The 22972-nt window shown below is 33.0% G+C and overlaps 1 protein-coding gene across 2 annotated transcripts in view; it reads left to right on the top strand.

The window, feature by feature from the left end:
• EMCN (endomucin) overlaps positions 1 to 22972 on the top strand; it is a 117482-nt gene that overhangs the window by 45382 nt on the left and 49128 nt on the right. For both annotated transcript variants that reach the window (XM_078002689.1, XM_001108331.5), the window contains exons 4-5: positions 6169 to 6285; positions 22659 to 22697. In XM_078002689.1, the coding sequence (XP_077858815.1) occupies positions 6169 to 6285; positions 22659 to 22697 (156 nt within the window). The remainder of the gene's footprint in view (positions 1 to 6168; positions 6286 to 22658; positions 22698 to 22972) is intronic.

The raw sequence follows: 22972 nt of genomic DNA, 5'->3' as shown, positions 1-22972 counted from the left end.
ATTGCCTAACTACCCTGGCTAGCACCTTCAATACAAGGTTGAGTAGAAGTGGTGGGAGGAGATATCCTTGTCTTGTTTCTAACTTTCAGGGAAAGCTGTCAGTTTTTCACCAGTAAGTATGATGTTAATTATGAGTTTTTAATAGATGACCTTTATCAGAATGAGGAAGTTCCCTTTTATTACTAGATTGTTGAGTGTGTTTATTATGCAAGGGTATTGGATTTTTTAAAATGCCTTGTCTTATTATATTGAAATTGTCATGTTTTTAAAAAATTCCTTACTTTGTTAATGTGGCATATGATATTGATTTCTATATGTTCAGTCAACCTTGAATTCCTAGGCTAAATGCAACTTGGTCATGGAGTATAATTCTTTTTATGTGGTGTTAAACTTTATTTATATTATTTTGTTAAGAATTTTTGTGTCCATATTCATGAAATATATGTTTGCAGTTTTCTTGTCACATATTTGTCTAATTTTGAAATCAAAATAATACTAGCCTCATACAATAAGTTGGGAAGTGTTCCCTTCTCTACTAATTTTTGAAAGAGTTTTTGAGGATTGGTGGTAATTGCTCTTTAAATGTTTGGTAGAATTTTCCAGGGAAGACCCTGGTGCTGAGCTTCCTTTATGAATTTTTTTAAAATACTAACTTAATTTATTTACTTACTATAAGTCTATTAGATTTTCTATTTCTTCTTGTCTCAGTTTTTGTAGGTAGTGATTTCCTAGGAATTTGCCCATTTAATCTGGATTATCTAATTTGTTTGCATATAGTTGTTCACAGCATTGCCTTATAATCCTTTTAATTTCTGTAAGGTTGGTAGTAGTGAATCATCGTTCATTCATAATTTTGATAACTTGACTCCTCTCTCTTATTTCTTTATTAGCATAGCTAAAAGTGTCTCAATTTTATAGATCTTTTCAAAGAACAAACTTTTGGTTTTATTTTTTTCTGTGTTGTGTTTCTATTCCCTATTTTATTTCATTCTTCTCTAATCCTTAGTGTTTCTTTCCACTGTTTCGTATGGGTTTAGTTTGCTCTTCTTTTTCTAGTTTCTCAAATTGGCCAGTGAGGATTTTGATTTGAGATTATTCTTCTTTTTAATATGTGTTAACACCTACAAATTTCCTTGTTTCTGTTGCTGTCTCTGCATTCCATAAATTTTGGTATATTATGTTTTCATATTCATTTACTGCAAAGTATTTTCTAATATTTTTTATGATTTATTCCTTGACCCCTCTATGTGTTCATGTGTTCTCATCATTTAGCTCCCACTTACAAGTGAGAACATGCAATATTTTCTTTTCTTTTCCTGTGTTAGTTTGTTAAGGATAATGTTCTTCAGCTTCATCCACATTCCTGCAGAGGACATGATCTCATTCTTTTTATAGCTGCATGGTATTTCATGGTGTATATGTACCATATTTTGTTTATCCAATTTGTCATTGATGGGACATTTAGGTTGATTGCATGCCTCTACCATTCCGAATAGTGCTGCAGTGAACATATGTGTGCTTCATAATAGAATGGTTTCCATTCATTTGGTTATATATCAAGTAAAGGGATTGTTAGGCTGAGCGGTATTTCTGTTTTCAGGTCTTAAAGAAATTGCCATACTGTTTTCCACAATGTTTGAACTAATTTACACTCCCACCAACAGTGTATAAGCCTTCCTTTTCCCCCACAACCTCACCAGAACCTGTTATTTTTTAACATTTTAGTAATAGCCATTTAACTGGTGTGAAAGAGTATCTCATTGTGATTTTGATTTGCATTTCTCTAATAATCAATGATGTTGAACTGTTTTTATATGATTGTTGGCTACATGTATGTCTTCTTTGTAAAAGTGTCTGTTCGTGTCCTTTGCTCATGTTTTTATGGAGTTGTTTTTTCTTGTAAATTTAAATTTCTTAGAGATGCTGAATATTAGAGCTTTGTTGGATGCAGAGTTTGCAAAAATTTCCCCTATTCTGTAGATTATCTGCTTATTCTTTTGATAGGTTATTTTGCTATGCAGAAGCTTTTTAGTTTAATTCAATCCCATTTGTCAACTTTTGCTTTTGTTGCAATTATTTTTGGTGTTTTCATCATGAAATCTTTGCCCATGCTTATGTCCTGAATGGTATTGTCTATTAAACTAATATTGAAAATCTTCACAGAACTGGAAAAAACTATTTAAAAATTCATATGGAACCAAAAAAAGCCCAAATAGCCAAGGAAATCCTAAGCAATAAGAACAAAGCTAGAAGTATTACGTTACCTGACTTCAAACTATATTACTAGGCTACGGTAACCATAGACCAATGGAACGGAATAGAGAACCCAGAAATAAGACCACATACCTACACTATTTAATCTTCAACAAAGCTGCCAAAAAAATAGGGAAAGGACTCCCTGTTCAATAAATGAAGCTGGAATAATAGGCTAGTCATATGCAGAAGAATAAAACTGGACCCCTTCCTTACAACATATACAAAAATTAACTCAAGATAGATTAAAGACTTAAATTAAATACTTATTTTATGAACTTTGACTCTTAACTCCTTATCAGATATATAATTTACAAATTATTTTTCTCAATTTGTAAGCTGCTTTTACATTTTGCTAATTGTTTCCTTTGCTGTGCACTAGGTTTTTAGTTTGATGTAGTCCCATTTATTTACTTTTGCTTTTGTAGCCTGAGCTTTTGATGTAATATCCAAAAATAATTGCTGAGCCCAATGTAAAGGAGATTTGCCCCTATCTTCTCTTCTGGAGGTTTATGATTTCAGGCATTACATTTAGGTCTTTTATCCATTTAGAGTTGATTTTTGTGTGTTGTGTCAAATAAGGGTACAATTTCATTCTCTTGCATGTGGTTATACAGTTTCCCCAGTGCAATTTATTGCAGAGACTATCCTTTCCTTATAGTAACCTCTTGGCACCCTTGTTGAAAATTAATTGACCATATATGTTTAGATTTATATCTGGACTCTCTATTTTATTCCAATGGTCTATATGTCTGCTTTCGTGCCAGTATTATACTGTTTGGATTACTGTAGCTTTGTGATATAATTTTAAATAATTAGGAAGTGTGATGCCTCTACTTTTATTTTTCTTTCTCAAGATTGTTTTGCTATTCAGGATCCTTTGTGGTTCCACACAAATTAATTTTTTTCTACTTCTGTAAACAATGACTTGTGAATTTTGATAGGGATTTTTAAAAATCTATATATCAATTTGGGTAGTATGGACATTTTAATATTAATTATTTTAATCCATGAACATAGGGTATCTTTTCATTTATTTGTGAATTATTTAGTTTTTATTAATGTTTTATAGTTTTCAGTGTGCAGCTCTTTCATTTCCTTGATTAAATTTATTCCTAAATATTTTAAAAGCATCTTTGATTAATGTAAAAACCAAATATATCACAGTACTAGTAGTCTATAGCATGTATTTTAGTAAATGCTAATTTTGTCAAAAGTCTCTTACCTTTCATTCTATTGCTTAAGACAAAGTGGTCAGACATTTTTCCTGTGGGCATCAGATAAAACAATGCTATAATTAAAATTATGTAATTCCAAAGGAATAAAACTGCCAATCTCCCTCCCTGTAAAATTAAAATCCATGATCACAAACCCTCCCTTCAAGTTAATTGGTAACTACACATTAGATTCTTAATGTAGTTAATATCCTGATTTACTGTTTTCCTCAATAAACTTAATTCCTCAAAATATACAAAATAAATTTAACGTTAATAATTCCAAGATAATTATAAAACAGACCCTCTCCCTCACACTCCTCTCAGCCCTATGCAGTGGTTTTCACCTAAGGACATGCATGGAATCAAGATTTCTTTTATCCATTTACAATCTGGTACTGATACGACTCCCTCAAGCGTCTCTTGTGTTAAATTCTCATTTTTTCCAATTCAAATATGGATAAATTCCTTATGTTTTGTCTTTAATGCATCCCACCTATACCAAAAGCTAAGACTTAAACATACATGAATCTCAAAAATATAAGTCATAAATGTAAAGCCAATGTAGCTTGATGCAATTCTCTAATAAATTAATATTTCTCCAGAAAAATTATGTTTGTGAAACCTAATGCATGCACTATTGTCTAGGATTATAGTGCAATTCATAACTGTAGATGAAAGCAGGTACATATTGTTATGTAAGGGAAAGTAGAAAGTATTTAGATTTAAAGACTAGCTTCAAGATTGATTTACTTTTTATCTGAAGGTGTGAATTACTCATTGGCAGTAGTCTGGAATAAACTATGTGTTAACCATAAACACAACTGGAAGTTTTCTCAAAAAGATGTTAATATGACTATGATTCTCATATCTTAATAAATGTTAGTCAACCATGCGTAGATTATTCTCTCCTGAGACTAGGATTTGAAACATTTCTGTATATTAGTAAAGTTTAAAAATTTGTGGCTGTGGCAGCATCTTTTATTCTATTCAGTTTGGGTTTACCATGAATATTTAAAAATATTTTGATTTACCTTAAACATTCAAGATTTGCTCCATGGCCTACTTCATGTGGTATAACTGACAACCTGTCCTACATTGAGTGTAGGCTCTAATTCTCATTTGTGAAATATATTCCACATTTATAATAGGCAATTCTTTAAGCAAAATCTTTAGTGTTACATTCCCAGCTATTCCATTATTTTTCTCCTTTCTTTGTATATTTCTAATCTGGGAGCCCTCCACATCTTTCTTAGCTATATATTCTCTTTCCCTCCACCAAGACTGTTGAGTCTGCTTGATACTAGGGAACTCTTTAGGCTTTCAGGATAGCTTTTTCATGCTTTCCAATTTTAGGTCAGCTGAAGAATTCTTCTCCAAAGATTTCTGAAGAGAAACTCCTGTTCTGATCTTTCCCAAACATATGTTGGAGTTCCAGTGGGAAGCAAAATCTTTACCCCCCAGGAGTTCCTCCATCCTCAAATGTTGAGTTTCTGCACCTTGGGTGACCTGTCCCACTTCCATGCTAACAAGAATACCAATTTCTGCTTTCTTGCTATAATAAGGCATATCTCTACCTCACATATTTTCCTCCCTATTTAACCTCTGAAATGTATGGCCATTCCCACTCATTCTCTCTCATATGCAGGATTAACACTGTAGACTACATTTCAATTTATTTCATTTTGTTTGCACACTAATTTCCAAAGGCCTTTTACCTGAAGGAAAATATATTTATCTACTGTCTATGAAGTCTTCTTGCAAACGATCCCTTTCTTCAGCATGACTTCCTCAACTGCACTAAGAATTTGTATTACACAGTAGATACTTGTTGACATAGAATGGAAGTTGACTGCACTTCTAGAAAGCACCAGTAGTTCTTGCTCCATTCTACTCCGTGTTAGACATCTACTAAACTGCTTTCCCCTCATCTCCAGGTAGCGTCACATCTAGCTAACACCAAGCATGCAGTAAATGGCATGTCTGCATTTCTTCACTAGCCCAATGTTTCCACACTAGACTGAAAAAACTGAAGGGCATTGATTTTTTTTTTCAGAATATATAGGCAAATATAAGTTGTTTCAAGTCATCTTATTCAAATGTTATCTTTGAAAAGCTCAGCTTATATTTTTGTTGTAAATTTTTCTTTTTTTTCAAAGAAAATGAACTAAGTATAATTAAAAGTGTATTCCATTTATGTCCTATTATCCCTTACCTCCTGACTATTCCACCTGCTTGAAAATATTTTCCCAAGTGGCATGAGAATAATAGTGCTATACTTAATTACTACCACATCCTTACCTTTCTTTTCCCAGGGTAACTGAGTGATTAACTTTTGCATCAGAAAGGCTTGAATTCAGGTCATGGTTCTCTCCTATTACAAGTTATGTGATTGTGGGGAAATTATTTAATTTCTCTGAGTCTTATATATAAAATAATTATCATCATGATTACTTAATTCATAAGATTACCATGATAATCAAGTGAGATAACCTACACAAGAAAGTTAATGTCCCTCTACATTCTTTAAAGTAATTAATTATATCACCAAAAGGTGAATGTTAAAATGCTGGATTTCTAAGGCTTGGTCAGAAGACTTCTAGAAATTAATCTTCAAGTTTTAGTTGGATATTAATATGAATATTAATAAGATGATCTGGTGATTTGTTATACTCCTGATGACTGTTCATTCTTTTTACAGGATTAAGAGTCACAACTCCTGATGTCAGGGAGAATAAGTCCATCATTTCAAACGTAACAGTAACAAGTGTTACACCTCCAAATGCTGTTTCAGCATTGCAAAGTTCCAAACCCAAGAGTAAGTATGAGGATTTGTGCTGAAGTGTTAAACTAGTGTGTTGGATAAAACTAGTTTCAGAATGTTTTCCAGCATACAACTGCCAAGGAATTATGTCCTGTTTAAATTGTCTCTTAGTCTCTACCCAATAGAACAATCATTTGGCAGCCTCATCTTTTACAGAGATACCCTATTATACTGCAGCCACAAATGAATGGGTCACAACGAAGATTAACGCAAGACTGGGCAGTAATCTATGATATTACCTGGCACTAAAAGGACAGCTCAGCCAACAAATTAGACAACTTAGATGAAATGGGAAAATCGTCAGAAAGAAATAAATTGCTAAAACTGACTCAAGAAGATATGGAAATCTGAAGAAAAAAAAAACCTATAATGATTAAAGAAATTGAAATGGGAACTAAAAATATTCCTATAAAGAAAACCCCAAGCCAAGATGGCTTCAATTGTCGATTCTATAAAGTATTTCAGAAATAAATCATACTAACTCTTCCCAAACTCTTTTAGAACGTAAAGGAGGGGAAAACACTGCACAGATTATTATCTGAGGCTAATGTTACCCTGATACCAAAGCAAGAAAAGAATGAAAAGAAAAAGCAAGTAAAGAAAACTACAGACCAATATGGCTCTTAGACATAGATGCAAATATCCTCGATAAAATATTGCAAAAAATGAGTAACAAGTAAAAAAGAATATAAAATACGAACAAGTCAGATTTATCCCAGAAATGCAAGATTGGTTTAACATATGAAAACCAAATAAAGTAATACAACAAATTAGTAAAATCAGTACATGTAGAAAGAGCATTCAGCAAAATCTAACATTCATTCATATTAAAAACTCTCAATAAACTAGAAATATAATGAAATTTCCTCAACTTGATAAAGGGCATATACAAAAAGCCTACAGCTAACATCATACCTAATAAAGAAAGACTTAATGTTTTCCCCTTAAGATCTGGAACATACCAAAGATGTCTGTTCTTATCAATTTTATTCAACATTATAGCCAGAGGTTTTAGACAGTACAATTCAACAATGGATAATACATAGATCCATTTAGATTGAAAGGGAAGAAATAAAGCATTTTTTATTAGCAGACTACATAATTATCTATGTAGAAAATTCAAAGAATTCACTATAAAACTACTAAAACCACTAAAGAGTGGTTTGTAGCACAAGATATAAAATATGTAAAAGTAAATTATATTTTTGTATGTTAACAGTGGCAATCCAAAATAAAATCGAGAAAATAATTCCATTTTCAATAGCATCAGAAAGTATAAAATATGTAGAAATAAATTCAATAATAGAAGTGAAAGATTTGTACACTAAACTACAAACTATTTTGGTGAGAAATTAAATATCTAAAGAGACGTTACATCTTTATAGATTAGGAACCTCAATATTTATATGATAATTCTCTCCAAATTGATCAATAATTGATTAATATATTTAATGCAATCTCTACCAGAATCCCAGTTTTTTAAAATAAATTGGTAAGATGACCCTAGATTTGTACAGAAATAAAAAGGACCTGGAATAGTGAAACATTTTTGAAAAAGAACAAAGTTGGAGGACACAACCCAATTTCAAAACTTATTCTAAAGCTATTGCATTCAAGTATGGACCTTATACTTGAGAAACATTATAAGTATGGACCTTATAATGAGAAACATTATACTCAATGAAAGAAGCCATACACAAAATATGACATGTGGTATATTCCACTTACAGTAAATATGTGGAAAAGACATTTTATAGGGACAGAAAGCAGATAAGTGGTTGCCTGCAGCTGGAGATGGGAGTGGGAATTGATTCTAAATAAGCTCACCAGAGTTTTTCATGTTGATGGAGCTGCTCTAAAACTGGATTATATTGATGGTTGCACAATCCTACAGATTTACTAAAAATTATTACTTGTATACTTAAAATGCATGCATTTAATGGTGTGTAAATCATATTTTTGATAAAGCTTTGTTGAAAAACAAAAGGAAAGAAAATGATGAGCCTAGCCAACCAAATTTTCTTTCTGAATAGTCTGAACTAGAAAACCCAACAAACAAACAGCAGGAGTTAGCTATGGGAATTGAAGCTGCAAAGTTTAGTAGTGGGAGTCTGCGGTAGTCATGGTAATTCATGTGCATACCTATGGCATCCAGAAGCAATTGTTATGAGTAAACAGGATTGACAGAAAAGAATGGAGAGTATGTTGGGAGATGGGAATACCCTGTGAGCAAAATTAAATTGTTTGTGTGAGGCAGAGAGAGAAATAGAAGCTAGAACTCCCATGATTTCTGATAGCTTTCCAGTTCCAGTTTCCTCACAACAGATACTTCTCACATTCTCGCCTCCATGATATAAGTAATTTGTATGTATAGTAAACACACCTGACTGGAAGAGTTAGGAATATAGGTAATGGATGCATTTTTGGTGTATCCATAGTCCTTAATAAGAAATAGCTACAGATGAATCATAGTGTCTAAGTCTTTTCTTGGGAAATCTCTAAGGTAGAAAGAGATGGCAAGTAGAAATTGTGACTGTCCAAGACCTACTCTTGTCTAGAAACTTCAGAAACATAATTTTTCTCTTTTTTATTATAATCATCTCAAGCACAACATACAGAAGTTTGCCCAGAAGGAGTCTAATTTCACACTATAATTGTAAACTAATACTTCTTTGTAATGGGACAGTCACCCCGTAGAGGAATTTGAAGAGCAGAATCATCTCTTCTTCATATGAATAACATTTTCATGTAGTAGTGGTTTGGTTTCTGATAAGTAGAACCTATTTTGTAAGTAATATATATCTAAAAGGCACCTTTAGGAAACCAAAATTCATCTACCTATAATATGATGGCCCCTATAAAATAAAAATAAAACTACTATATATACATCTGCAAAGTATATAGCAGCTTCTGGAAAATTAAACTCAAATAATTTGTATCCTGCACTAAATACTCACCCATTCAGTGACTTATGAGGAAGAAAATGTCATTCAGGGTCTGTGATTTATTAAACCTAGTACATGTCAGAAGTATGTGGTCAGCCCATGAGTCAATTAAGACTTTTAATTCCACTTCAATTCATGAAGTAGAATGCTCTCTGCATCTCAGTTCTGGGAACTGTTGTATTGATTTAGCTTCTAAACTCAGTTTAAAATGGCTTTCTTCCAAGTAGTTAAAAAAAACACATCAAAGTCATTTTCTTAACAAATGAAACACTCTGGAAAGCAGGATAATGAAATAAGCGTTTTTACTGTTGGCCATCGCTTTTGTTATTTGATAAACAAGTTTTATACAAATTTTTTTAGAATTTATTATTACATTTATTTCTGGGTCAGCCATTATTCCCTAGATTCCTTTCTTTTCTCAAGGTGCTTACTGCCCAACATAGACCCTACTTGATATAATGAGATTGCATACATTTCCATTTGCCAAGTGATGAAACCAGTACCTCTCCCAGATTCCTGGTTAGGAGAGCACCACTCCCTTTCCACCCATCACACATAAACACATTTAGGATTAATGGATACTGGACAGAGAGATAGACAGAAAACAAAACAATCTACTGTTGGTTTAATGTTGAACAGCTGAAGATTCAGCTCCCTCTTAAACATCTGGGCAATGGTTCCTTGGATAAGAAATATCAGACAAATACATTGTGGGTATTTCATCTCAAGATGAAAACAGTACAGGTTTAATTTAGAGTAGAAGAGCTAGTGAGATTTGTTGCTTTATTCCCTAGAAAGTTGGAATTCAGATCCAAAAAGAAGATCATACTCAAAACATTTCTCTCTAATCTTTTCCTATTCTCTTAGAGTGGTGTGTATTTTTCCTATTTAAAGGGAAACAAATTTCTAGAATCCTAGAATTTTTAAGACAGGACTTCTCATTAATCTAGTGCTCTGACTTTGTTATTTTTAAAATATGGGCTTTTTGAATTAAAAATTATCTTATTTACTAAAAATCTTTCAGAGGATTATCTGTGTACCTGGCATTATCCTGGATTGTGATAAATCGTTGTATATTAGACAGACCATGCTATCATGAAATTTACTTTCTAGTGGATGAAAAAGATAAATAAGTTAAATATTAATAATTCAATATCAGCGATACTCTAAATAATAATAAAACAGTAACAAAAAAAAAGCAAGTGATGATGGTAGTGCCAATTTTCATAAGGTGTTCAAAAAATCCCTCTCTGAACAAGTGCCATTTGGAAACAGAACTAAATAAAGTCAAGAAGTTAACATATGGATATTTGGGGAAGAGAATTCAAAGAGGAAATACGAAGTGCACAGGTGCTGATATGTGGGTGGATTTAAGTTGTTTGAATAAAGAGAAGTCATCTGTGGTTGAGTGGAAGGAATGAAGGGAAGAAAAGGTAGCAGATGCCATTAGAGCAGGAATCAGGAGTCAGTCCAGACAGGGCCACGCAGGCCATGGTAAGGACAGTGAATTTTATTCTAATTGGACACACAATGTAATGGAGAGTTGGGAGCAGGGCAATGATATGATATTATTTACATTTTTGAAAGACCTAAATTGTAAAACGACTAGAAGAAAACCTAGGAGAAATGTTTCTTGACATTAGTCTGTGGAAAGATTTTTCAGATATAACATCAAAAGCAAAGGCAACAAAAGCATAATTAGACAATTGAGATTGTATCAAATGAAAAGGCTTCAGTGTAGAAAAGGAAACAATCAACAGGGTGAAGATATAACCTATTGATAATGGTCTGGCTGTGTCCCTACTCAAATCTCAGTTGAACTGTAGCTCCCATAATTTCCACGTGTCATGGGAGGGACCTGGTGGGAGGTAACTGAATCATGAGGGCAAGTCTTTCCCATACTGTTCCTGTGACAGTGAATAAGTTTCATGAGACCTGATGGTTTTATAAAAGGCAGTTCCCTTGCACAAGCTCTCTTGCCTGCCGTGATGTAAGACGTGACTTTGCTCCTCATGAGCCTTCAGTCATGATTGTGAGGCCTCCCCAGCCATGTGGAACTGTGATTCAATTAAACCTCTTTCTTTCATAAATTACCCAGTCTCAGGTATGTCTTTATTACCAGTGTGAGAACAGACTAATACACTTATAAAATGGAAGAAAATATTTGCAAACGATACAAATGTTAAGAGGTTAACATACAAAATATATAAGGAACTCAAACAATTTAATAGCAAGGAAAACAAATAACCCAATTTTAAAATGGGCCAAGGATCTGAATGGATATTTCCCAAACAAAAGGACATACAAATGGCCAACAGAAATATTTAAAAATTCCCAACATTACTAATCATCAAGGAAATGCAAATTAAAACCACAATGAGGTAACACCTCATACCTGTTAGAATGGCTGTTACCAAAAAGACAAGAGATAAAAAGTTCTGGCAAAGATGTAGAGAAAAAGGAAATCTTGTATACTGTTGATGGAAATATGAAATAGTGTAGCCATTGTGGAAAACTGAAAGGAGATTCCCCCAAAATTAAAAATATAGCTATCATATGATCCAGCAATCCCACTTCTGGGTACATATCCAAGGAAATTAAATTAGTATATCAAAGTGATATTTAATTCTCATGTTCATCACAGCAATATTCACAATAGACAAGATATGGAATCAATCTAAGTGTCCATTAACAGATGAAGAGGTAAAGAAAATGTGGTATATATACACGATGGTATACTATTTTGCCTGGAAAAAAAGGAAAACCTGTCATTTGTGACAGCATGGATAAACTTAGAGGTCATTATACTAACTGAAATAAGTCTGGCACAGGAAGACAAATATTGCATGGTTTCCCTTACATATAGAATCTAAACATGTTGAATTCATAGAAATAGAGAGTAGAATGGTAGTTACTAGAAGCTGGAGGGTGAGGGGTTGGGTAGGGTAGGAATGAGAAGATGTCGGTCAAATGATACAAAGTTTCAGTTAGGAGGAATACTTTCTGGAGGCCATTTTACAACCTAGTGTCTATAATTAATAGTAATGTATTTTCTACTTTAAAATTACTAAGAGAGTAGATTTTAAATGTTCTGACCACAAAAAAACTAACAAGTATGTGAGATGATATGTTGATCAGCTTGATTTAATCATTCCACAATACATATATATATCAAAACATCAAATTGTTCACCATATGTATATATATGGTGTACACACACACAAAATATTTTCCTATACTGAAACTATTAGAAAACAGCCTCTCTCTCTGTCTCTCTCTTGAGACAGAGAGAGAGAGCATCTGAGGGTAATGGGTCCAACTAGGAGGAGTTGTCCAACTCAATAAACTAACTAAAAGAAGTCCTACAAATTCATGTAATTCTCAAGACAGAGAAAGCCAGAGAAGACTTGGCATCCACTGGAAAGTCAGTTTAATACTGTTTTATTTTTTTGTTTTGTGTGTGTGTGTGTGTTTTGTTTGTTTTTTTTTTTTTTATATGGATTTGCCTGCTTCTCTAGCTCAACAGTGACATCTTTCAGGACAAAGAACCTCTCTCCATGCTGAAGAGAGCCTCTAGCACCCAGAGGAAGGCTAAATGTTTATGAGGTTTTACCATCAAGACAGAACATGATAAAGGAAATTTCAAACCACAAAAGGTGGAGCCTTCTGAGGAGACAGAGTTTCTTGTCTAGTATTGAATAAGTTTTGAGGAGTAAGCACCAGCTTCAAAGGAGGAAGGAGTCGTTTTGGGAAAAGGAAAACCATGAGTGAAGGTCAATTGAAAAGAAGATAGAGTATGTTTGTTGTTGGAGTGTAGGCTGTTTTAAGGCCTTGGTTAGCTGTACGCCTTCTGACTTTAGGTCCCCCTTTTCAAACACTGAATTTCCCTCACATCTTATGTTAATTAAATTTATAGATTATAAGTTATAAAATTATAAAAGTTACAAAAACTTATAAAATTTACAAAAGTTATAAAAGTGATACAAGTTGAATATTCCTTATTCAAAGTGCTTGGGATCAGAACTGTTTCAGACCTTAATGGATTTTAAGGTTGTATGCATTTTGTAGACACATTAAGGAATAATTTATTAATTTAGATTTTGCTGAATTTTTTGTATAATGGAGGCAATAATTTTGTGTTTGAGATCTCAAAGATTTCACTAGGCCCTTGGAAATATTTTAGGCCCCAGATACTGTTATCAAAGAGCCTAGCAGATAAAACAGCCCTAAAAATAAAATAAAATAATGATATAAAATAAACCTCCCAACAAAGAAAAGCTCAGGTCCAGATGGCCTCACTAAACCATTCCACCAAAAATTAAAGAAGAATTAACACCAATCCTCCTCAAACTCTTATTAAAAAAAAAAAAAAGAGAGAGAGAAGGAAACACTTTTTTTTTTTTTTTTAATTTTTAGATAGGGTCTTGCCCTGTTGCCCAGGCTGGAATGCAGTGGCACAGTTTCGGCTCACTGCAAACTCCACCTCCCAGGTCCAAGCAATTCTCTGCCTCAGCCTCCCAAGTAGCTGGGATTACAGGCACCCACTACCATGCCCAGGTAATTTTTGTATTTTTAGTAGTGACAGGGTTTCACCATCTTGGCCAGACTGGTCTTGCACTCCTGGTGTCATGATCCACCCACCTTGGCCTCCCAAAGTGCTGGGATTACAGGTGTGAGCCACCATGCCCAGCCAGGAACCCTTTCAAATGCATTCTGTGAGACTAAAATTAGGCAGATACCAAAATCATACACAAAAACTACAAGAAAAGAACACTGCAGACCAATATTATTAATGAATATTGATGCCAGTACCCTCAACAAAATACTAGCAAGCCAAATTCAATAACACATTAAGAGGATTAGACATCGTGTTTCAAGTGACATTTATTTGTGGAATGCAGGATGGTTCAACATAGGAAAATCAATCAATGTAATATACCACATTAACAAAATGAAGGTCGATAGCCACATGATTATCTCAATTGGTGCAGAAAAGCATTTGACAAAATTCAACACCCTTTCAGGATAAAAATGCTCAATAAACTATAAATTTTTAAAAATTGCCCTGAATAATAAAGTTCATATATGAAAAGTCCACAAGTAACTTTATAGTCAAAAGTACAAAGTTGAAAGCTTTTCCTCTAAGATCAGGAACAAAGCAATGATGTCCACTCTCATCACTTCTATTGAATATAGTACTGAAAGTTCTATTCAGAGCAATCAGGAAAGAAAAAGAAATTAAAAGCAACCATATAGGGAAGGAAGCAGTAAAATGATCTCTGTTCTCAAATAACATGATCTTATTAATAGAAAACCCTAATGATCACACACACACACACACACACACACACACACACACACACAAAACCAAATTAAATGTTGCCTTAAAAAGACATACAACAGTTAAATTTTAAAAAGTGAAAAGGGATATACCCTGAAAAAAATACATCTATATCAGAAAAAGTAGAATTTAAGGCAATAAAATTAAATCGAAATAAATAGGAACATTTCATAATACTAAAATACTTAATTTTCCAGGAAAATAAAGCAAGTTAAAACTTTTACTTATTATCATATAGCATGAAAATGTATAAAGCAAAAATTTAGTGAAAAAGACAAATCCACAATTCTAGTGAAAATTTTAATGTACCTTTCTCATTAGTTGACAAAATATAGGTATTGATGTAGCATAAATCAATATAATTAACAAACTTAATTTAATGGAAATATGTGGAACACTGCACCTCAACTAAAGAAAGTGAACTATTTTCAAGTAGATAAGAATTGATTACTATCATAGATCATAGCCTGTGTCATAAAGCAAGTCTCAACAGGTTTTAAATGATTTAAATGATATAGAGTGTGTCTCTTGATCAAAGAGGAATTAATCTAAACGTCAAAAACCAAAAGATAACTATATGCTCATAAATTTTAAACTACAGTAACTTATGTGTCAAAGAAGTAATCATAATGACAATCAGCAAATAGTTTGAACTGAATGATAATAAAAATATGGAGTACCAAAACTTGTGCAATATAATTAAAGCCAATCTTACAGTAAAATTTATAGCTCTAAAATGCATATATTAGGCAGGAAAAAGAATGGTTCAAACTTAATTACTGGAACAACCATCTCAATAAGGCAGAGAAAAGAAATAATAAACCCCCCAAAACCCAAAGGAAGAAAACAATAAAATATGAGTGGGAATTAATGAATTGGAAAGCAAATGTACTATAAAGTGGATCAACAAAAACTAATATTTTGAGTTTTTCAACAGGAATGCATAGCAATAGAAACTAGATAAATTGGAGAGAAGAAAGACCAGAAAAATAAGAATAAAACATCAGTGAGGTGTGGGACAACCCAGGGGCCTAAGATACATATAATTCCAGAAGAAGATGTGAGAATGATGGACAGAAAAGATATTTGAAGAAGGGCCAGGTATGGTGGCTCACCCACCCTAAAGTAGTTCCAACACTTGAGAGTCCAAGGCGGGCAAATCACTTGAGCCTAGGAGTTTGAGACCAGCCTGGGCAACATGGTGAAACCCTGTCTCTACAAAAAATACAAAAATTAGACAGGCGTAATGGCAGGCATCTGTATTCCCAGCTACTTGAGAAGCTGATGCAGGAGGATTAATTGAGCCAGGGAGATCGAGAATTCAGTAAGCCATGACCATGCGACCGCACTCCAGCCTGGGTGGCAGAGTGAAACCCTGTCTCAAGAAAAAAAAAGAAAAGAACAAAGAACAAAAGGAAAGATAATCCAAGTGTATAAAATTATAAACCCATAGATTCAGGTAACTTAATGAGCCCCAAATTGAAGAAACAGGAAGAAAACTACAACAAAACACATCATAATCAAATCAAGGAAAACCAGAGATAAAGAGAAAATCTTGAAAGAAGCTGTTGAAAAAAATGACACATTAAATAGAAAAGAACAATGATAAAAATTACAGCAGAGTCTTATCAGGAACGATGCCTGCCAGAAAACAGTGAAACAACATTTTTAGTATTGGAAGCAAAAAAAAAAAAAAACTTTTCACCCTAGAATTCTGTAAATATTTTTCAGACACACAAAAGCTGCGAAATTCATATCAATAAAGACATTCAGGAACAGAAAAATATGGTACCAGATGGAAATTTCAATCTAAATAAAGGCATGAAGAGCATTTGAAATGGTAAATATGTGAGCAACTATAAAAGAATTTTATCTCATTTTTAGTCTCTTCAAAAGACAATTTATTGTTTAAAGATAAGATAACAAAAATGTATGGAAGGTTTAAGACATATGTAGAAACAAACTGCATAACAATGGCACAAATGCCAAAATGAGAGAAAGGTTATAAATATACTGTTGTAAAATCAATAATGGAGATAAATAAAATCTTTAAAAAAGACTCAATCCAAAAGAAGGCAATAAATAAGAAAAAAGAAACAGAGAACAGATGGAAAATTTTTACAGTGTGTACTTAAAATCAATTATAATTTATCACATAAAATAAAATGGCTTAAACATTTTATTTATAAAAATAAGATTGTTAAACTGGATAAAAAGCATAACCTCTTCCCAAATATGTAGAGTATTCAGAAAACTCACTTTAAATATAAATTGATTAAAAACAAAAGACAGGAGAAGGTATACTTTGGTAAAACTAATTAAAAGAAAGTTGAAGGGACTACAATAATATCAGACAAAGAAGGTTTCATGGGAAGGAGCTTTATCAGGGATAAAGAGGGTTATTTGAACCTTGACTTTCTTAAAGAAAGTACAAGACACCAAATGTTTAATTAGTATTTATAGAAAGATCTATACTTTGACATCGTTGGTGACAGTTATCCGATATGCTCACCCGAAACACATTCTGCAGAAAAAGAAATTGTATGCTTAGCAAAAGAGGATAGTGGCTTCTGTGTTTAGATTACTTAGAGTAGAAATCTCACAGTATCTTGATGATCTATATTAGTTTTATTTTCTTGCTAAAAAAAATAAGATCATAGGTTCCAGGTCCACCTATCTTTTGGTAGTAGGAGGTCAGGGAGTCACCATTTAACTCACCACAGAACAGGTCCTTGCATTAGCCCTCACTATACTTAGGTTTCATAATCCATGCATTTATCATTGACTATACGCAAAACTACATTGGTAGGCACTGAAGGGTGATTCGAAAGAAGTATCAATTGTCAATAACCAAGGTCCACACTCTTCAGTAGATAAACTGTGGAGGGATTGAGGGTAAAACTTCCTTGTAAAACTGCAAATCTTTTACTCTTCCTGAGCTCTCTATTTTTTTAATTTTATTTTTATTTTTTATTTTTTGCTAATGACTTAAAAACATGATGTTCTCATTAACCCTTTTTTAAAACAAACAAACAAAAAAATTCCTGTGCATATTCTCTTGGTTTCTGAGGGTAGAAGAGAAAGGAAAGAAGACGAGACGGAGGGAAGAAAACAATACATATGTATTTCTTGCTGGTAACTTAGTCATTCTGGTATCTACAACCAGATTTCAAAGGAAATATCTTGCACATTGTAAGGGATCGGCAGGGAAGGAGAGGCTATTGCTCTTTTTCCCTTTACTGAATTGTAACTTGGCTGAGGCAAGAATGCAGAATAAGATTATAGATAGATGATATGTTGGGATGTGCAGAACTCCAATATGGAACTCTACTAAAGCAAATACTTCGATAGAAGAAACACCTTTAAGGGTTTGCCAAGCGAGAGTTTCTTCTACCACAGTGAATACAATATTAGAGATTTGAAAACTGAAAAGATAATCTGGCTTCTCTTAATAACATTTACAATCAACCAGCATGCTGTTAAGTAGGAATTGATATCATTTATATACAATAGATAGGTTATCAAATATATTTCCTTTTGCATAATTTATCTTAGTTTAATATGGAGTTTATTTTTATACAAAAAGCAAAGATAATTTTATAATAACCAAGTAGGCATTTTAGATAAGCTACTAGCTGAACATGAGAGTGGCCAACACCAGGTCTTTGTTCTTCAAGGCATCACACCCTTCATAAAATAAAAATTTGGCACCTCAATCATGCCAACAGTAAGTTAGTTTATTGGTTATGGATAGTGATTACGATGTCAGATTGTTTGCGTTCAAAAAGCAGCACAACTATTTATTTGTGCTGTGGTCTTTAATCCACTACTTAACTTCTCGGTGCCTCAGTTTCTTCATCTGTAAAGTAATTAAAATAAGATTATACTTTCACAGGATCTTTGTGAAGATTAAGGGAGATAAATCATATAAAGAAATAAACACACACAAACAAACACAATACATTTTAGTTCATTTTTTAGCCATAGTAATTCTCCTAAAAGCCAGGCAAAGTAAGTATATATGATACCAATTTCACAAACAAGGAAACAAGTTCAGAAACACTAAGTGACTTGGCCAAGATTAAATTTAAAAGATTAAAACCCTGTTTTTCTTGCCCCAAACCCTATAAATCTTTCACTATACCACACTTGTTCTCATGACAACTATTGTACATAAAGTATCTAAATCTAAGGATTTAGAAAACAACTAGCCTCTAATTAGGTGCATCATGCACTTGAAAAGTAGGTGTTCAATAAATATAAGACAAGATACTGACTGAAAGTATAAATATAAACCTGCAATTCTAACCAGGATTGTCCTCTTGCCCACTATGCCTGATTTATTCTTGAATGTGTATATTTTTTATTTGCCCCTTCATTTGTATATTTTTAATTCCTATTTTCCTCCTCCTTCCTCTAATTGCTGATTCAAATTCTACACATTCATATTTATCAAGGACCTCTACTAGACTTTACCTTGATATTTCCCACAACTTCATGAGTGTTGCTAGAGATGTATATCATCTGTGTTATTATTTGTTAATGTTTTTCTTTAAATCAATGCACTTCTTATTCTTAAATTTGTTTGAAAAATAAACTACCATAAATGAAAAACCAGTTTTGCTTGGCATAAATAAACAATAGCTGTAAAAATCACTACTATGTAAATAAAAAAATAAAATTCTAGCTAGAGTTTGTTCTTTGCTTGAGGCTCAGCTTGAGACGTGCTTGCTCTTTAATAAAAGAAACTATTATAAGCAAATGTTAGATATTAATGATATATGTGCATCCAATTAAAATTTTAGAATTTTCTCATTCAAATAACCAAGTAAACTGCAAGAAAGCCGAAAAGGAAACAACTTTCTCATTAAATGTTTCAATCTTATTTAATGCTGCTTTCTGGTACTACCTTATAGAATCTCTCACACAACAATCTAGAAAACATTAGTTTATCTAATTACCCACCCAGCTTCAGTATTATTTTGTGAATTGCACATTTTGTCTATGAAACTTACTTTTGGACTTAATTATAACATTTCTCATATGCTCTTTAATTAGTTTATGTCATTTCAAGTAGGCAGATACAAGAGGACTCCTCAGGATGATAAAGTCTTAGTCACAAGTCATGGTTTAGCCAGATGAGAAGTAATCTCGTGTCTAATGACTCAGTCAATGCCATATGGAGAAAGGATGAAAAGAATTTGAATTGGTTATAATAAATTATTCAACAGCAAATCAGTAGAGAATTATATATCAGAATAGATGTATATATTCTTTCTCTTGTACCTGTTAATGATATTATCATGTTCTCTGTGTAAGTTTGTTAGTTAGAAATATTCTGCAATATCCTTTGTGAGATAAGAATATTTAACAAAGTTATTTGTTGTATTGCTGTTCAAGATTTCTGATTTAAAAACTAAATGCTTGAGCAAAGTGTAACTTTGGATTAATGTGATTAGCATTTCAAAATTCATTTGCATTTCATAAGACTTCAATTTCATATTCAAAAATCAAACTCAACAAACAGATTGCCAACCACCTTGACTAAATTTTGGGTCCTTACTAAACATCTCAGTTTGATAATGGTTAACTAAGCACACTGCTAATTTGTATTTGACTTTCCTGAGATTCTTTATAGATCAAAGCTTGGCATTTTCTCAAAACACGTGTTTTATGAAAGTTATAAATAATAAACAGGAATAATTGAAAATGTCTTCACTCATTAATTCTCACAACTTTAACTATATTCCATAGCACTCATCTTTACCAAGCTTTTGTATCCACAGAACTGAGTCCAAATTTGAAAGTTGTATTTATATGGAAACACTTTATCATTTTTAAAATATCTTCTTGATTTCAGGGAAAAAAAGGAATATTCTATACTTGATTAAATATTTGAGACTTACAGAATTTTGTCCTCAAAATATCAATGTATTCATTAATATATATAAATGTCCAAACCTCTTACACTGTTCAATTGAAGGGTTTTGAATTGATATGTTTTATTAAGATTCAGCTACATCTTAATGTATAGTTATATTTCTTTTATTATGTTCCTCTAGAATTATTACACATTTTTGAAGGCTAAAAATATTCAAAGAAAGGATAATCAGAAGGTTTTGTCTTCTCAATGAAGTCTGTCAAGCTTCCATTTGGAACAGTTTAGTGGAAGGAAAAGCTGTTTATTTTACTGAAAGAAGATGAAAACTAGAGTTAACAGACCTGGCCTATATACCTGGTTCTTTCCTTAAGAAAGTAATTTTACTGCTCTCAGCTAATGTTTACAGATCTGCAAAATGGAAATATAATACTTCCTTTAGAGGTATCAACTAATAATATGAAACTGATCATAAAAGTCGCTTGCAAATAGTAACTATAATTATCCAACTAGGAAATTTTAAATAAAGTATTCATTTTTCTTTAAAAATTGAAATCAGCTAGGTAGATTTTTTTTTTACATTATTATTTTCTACTGTCATTCATTATATCCATATGTTTCTACTGGTAAGCACTGGAATCACTTCTCTGAACAAGATAAGAAGTCTGCCCCCATGGAGTTACTTCCTGACAGAAAGTAATAATTTTTTAAAGACAAAAGTAAAATGTGGTAGTAATAAAAGTACTGTTGAATGAATGAAGCAATGAGATGGAATGATGTGAAAAGGTCTGGGGAAACAATTTAGGTGGTTGGGGAGACTTCTCTGAACAGCGACTTCTGAGCAGAGTCAGAAAGCAAGAGAGGAAGGAAGGAAGGAAGGAAGGAAGGAAGGAAGGAAGGAAGGAAGGAAGGAAGGAAGGAAGGAAGAAAGGAAGAAAGAGAGAGAGAAAGAGAGAGAAAGAAAGAGAGAAAGAAAAGAAAGAAAACCTCAAAGCAGAAAGGGCCTTGTGCCTTAAATCTGCCACAGCAAAGCCACGAGTTGGAATACAGTGAAACAGGGCCTGAATGGTTGGAGATGAGTTGAGGAGTAATAGGAGCCATTGGAGCAGTGAAGTTTAAATTTAAAAAGATTTTCCTAAGCAGCTATTGCAGGTACTCAGGGGAGAGATATAGGTGCTGGGTGGACAGTAGCAGAAAAGGTAGTGAGACTTGTTTGAATTTGGAATACATTTTGAAACTAGAGCTGATAAGGGTGAGAAACATAGGTGACTCAAGAAAGGCTTCTAACGTTTTGTTTTGTGCGACTGGAAAACAAATAGCACCACGTACTGATCCAAGAAAGCAAGGGAAGAGACAGATTTCAAGATAACAGTCAAGAATTCTGTTTTGGGCATGTTAAATGTAAGGGACTGATATAGAGAGTCAAGTGAATATACAAAGGAAGCAAGTGGACTTTTAAAAATGTCATTATTGGGCTTTTATTTGTTCCAAAATTATTTTCTGTATTTTTCATGTGCCAAATCTTGAAAATGCTCCATGGACTCAAAGGTGTTGAAGTGATCTTTGATTATAATTCTTTCAAGTGACTTTCCTTGCAGAAACCTTTCCTAGACTATATCATAAAATAATTCCTTACATTTTAAAAGTATCTGTCTGAACTTTGCTGCATATTCCCCAGGTCATGAGATGCACCATGACTTAGTAGGATTACGACACATGGCAGCCCCATTCATTAAGCACTTAGTGAAGGATTTTTGTTTTCTATGTTATCTCAGGATATTCAAGGTGTGAGGTTATACCAGATCCTATAAAGCAAGACTCAGCAAACTATGGCCCACAGGCAAAGTTGAATACCTGACTTTTTCAAAATAAAGTTTTATTGGCACACAGTTATTCCCATTCTTTAAATATTGTGTATGGCTGCTTTCACATCAAAAGGCAGAGTTGAATAATTATGACAGATATTTATGGCCCGCAACACCTAAAATGTTTGGCCCTTAAAGAAAAAGTTGGTTGAACCACTTTTTCTTAAAAACCTTCTAGGAAGTTTCCTGTAATCACGAAGAATCATGATTTTATGATTTGAAAACAGTGAATCAGAAATGAGCCAAAATTCATACTCATTTACCACCTGAAACAATTGTGAGAATAGATCTGATATACAACATTTAATTGTATTTTTTTTCTTTTTTTCCCTCTAAAGCTGAGACTCAGAGTTCAATTAAAACAACAAAAATACCAGGTAAGTTCTCTTTTCTCTCTCTCTTAGTATTTTCATGGGTAAAATTTCAAAAATAAAACAAGTTACAACAATCAGTTTGGGGGCAGGGAGAAATAGCACAAGGGAAAACATTACATCACAAATAAAATGTTTAGAAAAACTTGAGTTTAAAAAAATGCAGACCAGGATAACTTATAAAGACATTTCTGAGTGTTCTGTGACTAAGGTGAGTGGAGCCAGCTCTAGCAAATGTATAAAGCGTGTGAAATTGCCCTCTGTCCTCTGTCCTCTGTCCT

The sequence above is a fragment of the Macaca mulatta genome, chromosome 5 (genome assembly GCF_049350105.2).
Source record: "Macaca mulatta isolate MMU2019108-1 chromosome 5, T2T-MMU8v2.0, whole genome shotgun sequence".
Lineage (NCBI taxonomy): Eukaryota > Metazoa > Chordata > Mammalia > Primates > Cercopithecidae > Macaca > Macaca mulatta.
The sequence above is the reverse complement of the archived record's forward strand: the minus strand, read 5'-3'. Positions and strand labels throughout refer to the sequence as shown.